The sequence below is a fragment of the Myotis brandtii genome, unplaced genomic scaffold, assembly GCF_000412655.1.
Source record: "Myotis brandtii unplaced genomic scaffold, ASM41265v1 scaffold187, whole genome shotgun sequence".
In the NCBI taxonomy this organism is placed as follows: domain Eukaryota; kingdom Metazoa; phylum Chordata; class Mammalia; order Chiroptera; family Vespertilionidae; genus Myotis; species Myotis brandtii.
The window spans coordinates 757,894-763,794 of NW_005356944.1; the positions used below are offsets into that span (position 1 = coordinate 757,894).

The following is a 5,901-nucleotide window of genomic DNA, read 5'->3' on the forward strand; positions in this document are numbered from 1 at the left end:
CCCTCAGGGAGACCGCCCAGGTACAGCTCGCTCTCCAGGTCCAGAATCTCACTCTCCCCCGTGGCCAGGAACGGGGTGCTGCGGCTGTTCACCGAGATGGAGCCTAGGGGTCACCAAACAGTGAGCCTCAGCGGGGCAGCCGGGACGGAGAGGTGCCACAGGCCAGAGAGGGTGACGGCCTGGCAGCCGGGCCTCCCACCCACCCCTGCAGCAGCCCTGGGGGGAAGCTGAGCCTCGCTCGCCTGCTCAGACACTGCCTGACAAAGGTCCCCCCCAGCCCAGCTGCAGTGTGAGGTCCAGACTCCTCCCTCCCCACCTGAGCGGGTCTTTGGAAGATGCACTGGAGGTGGACACACCCCAAAAGGGCTGGATCATTCACGGGTCATTCCCCCCGCCCCCCCCCAGTCCCTTAAACCAGGAACTAGAGGCACAGACCCCTGAGGAGGCTGAAAGGCTTGCATCTAAGGTTCCCCCACTAACATCTACTGAGCGTTTGTGACCACATGCCAGGCCCTTAGCACTTTACATGTTATATCACTTAGTCTCACAGTCCCCCGTGAAGGTGGTCCTCACGACCCCACTTGGAAATGGCAGGCAGGCCTCAGAGAAACTGGGAACGTGCCTGAAGCACCACGGCAGGGGAGGCGCAGAGCCAAAGTACCCCCGCCCCCCCAGGGCAGCCTCCTCCACCCCAGCCGGGAGCCCTTCTGTGGCTGGGGGACAAGATGGGCCGGCAGGGGAGCACCTGGTGGGGGACAAGATGGTCCGGCAGGTCAGCTCCTGGGGCCTGCAAGGCCAGCTGGCAGCCAGGAGAGGGCGCCGGTGTGGAGCTTCTGAATTGTAAGTGCTTTGGAAGGGAGACCGGTTATCCTAGGGGAGATTCGGCTCAGGTAGGAGCGTCAAAGCGGCCACCGAGCAAGAGGAAATTAAACCGAGTATAGGCCTGGCCCCCAGGTCGCCCTAAACATGGAAAGGGAATGACCCAAACCTTCATCAACAGGTGTGACATGTAACATGCAATGGAATATCATTCCGCCGTAAGAAGAAATGATGCCACACGCTACAGCGTGGAGGAACCTTGAAACTAGTCTGCTGAGTGACACGAGGCAGACCCAAAGGGACAAGGGCTGCATATTCCAGCTGTAGGAGCCCCTGGAGTAGTCACATTCATAGGGGCAGAAAGCAGAATGCCAGCTGCCAGGGGCCCGGGGGGGTGGGGAGGAGTTACTGCTTAATGGGGACGGACGTTAAGTTTGGGAAAAGGAAAGCGGTCTGCAGATGGATGGGGTGGTGGTGACAGTGATGGGAATGCACCCAACGCCACTAAACTGTACACTTAAAATGGCAACTTTTAGGTTACGTATAATTTACAATTTTTCTGAAACCAGGGGAAGGTCAGAGGGCTTTGCTGGAATGACCGCTCAAGCATGCGTGCTGTGTGCAGGGATGGACGTGGGCCACTGAGCATGGCCAGAGCTGGTCAAGGCAGTGGCCCCGGGGCCAGCCAGACCGCGTGGGTGGGCTCTGAGTTCTGTGTGAGGCCACGGAGACCACTTCCTGGAGGCCAAGGCAAGCAGGAGGCCGGGAGTCCAGGCAGCTTTCCAACCTCAAGGGCTACTGCCCACCTGTGTGGACACCAGGAGCCGGGGAGACCCCATGGGGCCTCGTGAGACAAAACAAGGGGGTGGGCCCACTGACCATGAAGCCCGGGGAAGGCAGCCTTGCCCCGAGGAAGGGAGAGGCAGACACAGCTAACAGCCCATGAAAAGCAGACACTTCTGGGAGCCATGGCAGCCCCGTCACTTCACGGAGACGCACAGCCCAGCGCGGTGACAGCGGGGAGCGCGACACCTTAGCTGGAGCGAATGGGAGCTTACACTGGATAATATGTCCGCTCTCACGAACATCAGCTCTCTTTCCCAGATAATTCTCTCACGTTCGACAAGATGAATTAGGCCGAAGACAAGAAGAGGGTGGGCAAGGGGGACTGAGGGACGAGTGGAGGAGAGGGTGGCTCAAAGCAGCCGGAGGTTCCAGACAGCACCTGCCTGCCCTCAGCACTCTCTGCTCTGCTGCTTCACTGTGCTGGGTCCTCACTGGGGCCACCGTCAGCTCCCCCCACCCCCCTGACCCCCCAGAACAGCTCTGTGACAGCAAAGACTTTAGCTCATGCGCCCTCTGCTCCAGCACCTTGGACAGCGCCCAGCATAGCAGCTGCTGCTGTGCTCAGTACATATTTCTAAAGCGAATTAATAAAAGAAAGTCGGATGGATATAGACAGAGGCAGGCACGGCTGGGAATAGTTTTTTTAGGGGAGTGAGATATTCACTCTGTGGGGGACCCTGTGCTAAGGCCTTTACAGTGCCCTCTCATTTTCCCCTCTCGATGACCCCGATGCAGGGACGCCTTTCGTAGATGAGGAAACTGAGGCTTCAGGGGTTGAGTGATGGGCCTAACGTTACCCACACAGTAAGTGAAAGGGCGGAGGTGTGACCCCAGGTCTCCACCACGCCCCCCCCCCCCAGGACAGGAGTGACAGTGCAGGGCAGGGAGGCCAGTGGGGGGAAACGCAGGAGGAGTTCAGGAAACTGTAGGACAGAAGACGCCTGGGAGGATGTCAGGGCCGGGACCAGGAGCGGCCAGGGAGGGAGAAGGGGCCAGAGGGCTCCCGACCTTTGCGCCCGTCCCTCTGGAAGTCCACGTGGCACCACTCGCCGTCGTTGACCTTGCGGCTGGACGCCCGCAGCTTGATGCCTCCGGAGCCCATGTCCAGCAGGAGGTAGAGGTAGCCGTCCAACAGCTCCATGGCGAAGTAGTCGGCCCGCTGGGCAGCGCCGAGGCTGCCGGCCCCAGCCCCGGCCCCGGCCCGCCGGCCCTGGCTGAAGAGCAGCAGCCCATTGGGCTCCGTGGTGCGGAAGTCTAGGGAGATGGAGCCAGTGCGTTTGGCGCTCCAGCGGGGCAGCGCCACGAAGGCCTCGGGACTCTCAAAGGTCACGGGGTCCAGGGCAGCCACATCTTCACAGCGAAATGACAGGTCCCCCTGTAGCTTCATCTTGGGGTCCCCTTCCTTTGCCAGGCGGGACAGCTCCAGCTTGAAGTCATTATTCTTGTAGACCACCTGCAGGGAGGGGCAGGGAAGGAGACAGGGAGCCGCTGGGGCCTGGCCCTCCTGCCCAGCACCGTGGGCCCCGCCACCCAGCCCTGGGGGCCCTGCTCCGCTCCACCAGACCACTGGCGTGGCCTTTGTTCTAGAACCACACACAGAGGCTGTGAACAAGCCACTCCCCTGCCCCCGACTCTCGGTCCTGCCTTCCTGCCCAGCTCTACAATGACGCCCGTTCGTCACAACAGCCAGTCAGGGCCACACCTGGTTGACATTTCCCAGTTCTCCAAGCCTTTTCGTCTGCACTCCCCTCTGCTCCTCACACCCCCCTTAAGGAGTAGGTGCTCGTTTTACAAATGAGCAAACGAAGAGTAGGCCAGGTCAGGGGACTTGGCCACGGTCACAGAGCAGAGAGCAGAAGAGCTGGGACCCAGCCACAGGGGCTGAGTCTTCACATCCAGCAGCTGCCTCGAGGGTCCCCTGAGAGGCCGGGGCTTCCGAGGCCAAGGCCGTGAGAGAGAAGCCTCTGGACGGAGCCAATGGCCTCAGGTTTTGAAAAAGACCAGAAGCACAGAGGCCTGGCGGCTGGCCCGTGCAGACCACATCACGCTGAGGCGGCGAGCGTTCGGGGCCGCGCAGCCCTCCCCCGGCCCTACTCACGTCCTTGAGGCAGCCCATGAAGTTGTTGCTGACGGGCGAGCCCGGCAGGTCCGCGGTGTTGGGGCTGCCCCCGATGTAGAAGAAGTCGTCGGAGCCCAGCATGGTGTAGTCCTCCTGCGTGTAGCCTGTGGTGGTCAGGATCCCGTCCACCGATATGGTCACCTGCCCAGCCCAGGGCGGGAGGGGGAGAGACAAGGAGACAACCGGCATCAACTCCCTGGGGAGAGTCGAGGGCTGGGCAAGCGAGGGGCCAGGGGGCATGGGGGAGGGGGCCGGACCCCCCATTTTTATGTCTGCTTGTCTCGGAGGAGGAACAGTGGGGGGAGCGGGGAGAGGGGGAGAAGGAGGCAGCACAAGATTGGATGGTCTCAGGGTGGGCTCAGGCCTGCCCCACGCCCAGCTCAGCAGGCAGAGGCCTGAGGGTAACGGAGCGCTCCCCCAGAACCAGTTCCTGGAAGTGGCTCCGAATGGAAGTGGGAACCCCAGGTCAGGGCCCCAGGATGGGGGATGTGAAGGGCACCCTCATGCCCCTCCTCCTGAAGGTGCTCTCTAGACCTGCATGCGATTGGCAGGGACCCAGTCCCCCGCACCTTCTTGGTGGCTCCAACTCCCCTGCAGCTCCCCCTCAGGGCGCTGAGGGGTCTTCCAGCCCCAGCCAGTAGGGCGGTGGCAGCGAGCAAGGGCGTGAGGAACTAGGAGATATTCCTGGAGCCTTGGAGCCTCGGGGGGTGGGGAGAAGGAGGGGGCAGAGCATCCTTCAGGGCCGATGCCCACTACGCCCCTTTCCTGAGTCTCTTTACGCCCAGATCCCTCTACTCGGGTCACCCTGTCTCCCAAGGAGAGGGTGGTACTGCACCTACTCATCAGCCTGCCTTTCTCTCTTCGCCTTCCCCACTGATGCCACCATCACACTCTAGGGAGCCGGGCCGGGTTAGAGAGCAGAGGGGGACAGGGCTAACCTCAGGATACCTTGGCCGTGGGCTGGAAAGTCAGGCAGAAACTCAAGGATGGGGAGCGCCTGGTGCTCCAAGGAGGTGAGAAGGGGCAGCCGTGGCCGGGGAAGGCAGTGACCTTGGGGGGGTGGCAATGCAGGGAACTCTCAGACGACCCCCTCCCCAGGCCAATGTCGAACTTGGCCCCTGGAAAGTCCGTAGGGCAGAGTCGAGGTCTGTGGGACCACGAGACCCCCCCACCCCCGTCCCCCACTCCAGGAAGGCTGTGGTTTAGGACTGTCAGCTGGGAAATGCGGGCAGTCACCCCACTTCCCACTCCCCTAAAGTGCTTCAGCACCCCCTTTTCCAGCAAAGTCTGGAGATTGGGGCCTTCCGGTCCCACCTGCACCAGTCCACCTGCACAGGCCACCAGCCACCTTCCAGGGACTGGTCTCCAGAGTCCATGGTCGTGGGGCAGGCGTGGTGTTAGGAACTCCTAAGGGACATGAGCAGAAGGGAGCAAGGGGAACTACCCCACAGGACCCCCGGACCCCTCCTGCTGAGCTGGAGCCCTCCAGTGTGGGGGGGGCTGAGCAAAACCAGGGCACAGGGGCACCCTCCTGGGAACCATCAAATCTTGTGCTGGAGGAACTAGGTTCAAGGGCAGACGATAAGGGGTATCTTTGTGGGAGGGGAGGTGTGAAAGATTTTGGGTCTTGTTTGGAGGGGAGCGCTGGTCATTATTGTTTATTTCTTCTTCCCTCCATCCCACCCGAGGCTGGGAAGTGGGGGTCTGGGTGGAAAAGGGAAGGGTCCAAGTATTAGTCACAAAAACATGCAGACAAGGTTAGACCGGGCAGAGGGGCTGGAGGGAGGGGAGGGGGGGGACTGGGCTGAAAGGGTGGGAAAGACAGGGCGGGGTGGCAGGTGCAGGGGTCTCCCTGGGACAAACTCTGTTCCCTCCCGCCCTCCACCTGCACTTCGGAACCGGGCCACTAACTAGTTCCTGAGCCTACACCTGGTCACCCCAAATAGACAGTCAGCTCCTGAAGACGGGCACCCGGCCCAGCCGGTGTAGCTCAGTGACTGACCTATGAACCTAGGAGGTCACGGTTCAATCCCCTGTCAGGGCACATGGCCGGGTTGCGGGCTCCGTGCAGGAGGCAGCCGATCAATGATTCTCTCTCATCATTGATGTTTCTCTCT

General features: G+C 61.5%; 1 protein-coding gene across 1 annotated transcript in view; it reads right to left on the reverse strand.

Moving 5' to 3' along the window:
* NRXN2 (neurexin 2) overlaps window positions 1–5,901 on the reverse strand; it is a 90,935-nt gene that overhangs the window by 47,927 nt on the left and 37,107 nt on the right. Inside the window, exons 7-9 of the mRNA XM_005864447.2 lie at window positions 3,764–3,925; window positions 2,674–3,118; window positions 5–103 (exon numbers count right to left, since the gene is read on the reverse strand). Coding sequence (XP_005864509.2) covers window positions 5–103; window positions 2,674–3,118; window positions 3,764–3,925 — 706 coding nt within the window. The remainder of the gene's footprint in view (window positions 1–4; window positions 104–2,673; window positions 3,119–3,763; window positions 3,926–5,901) is intronic.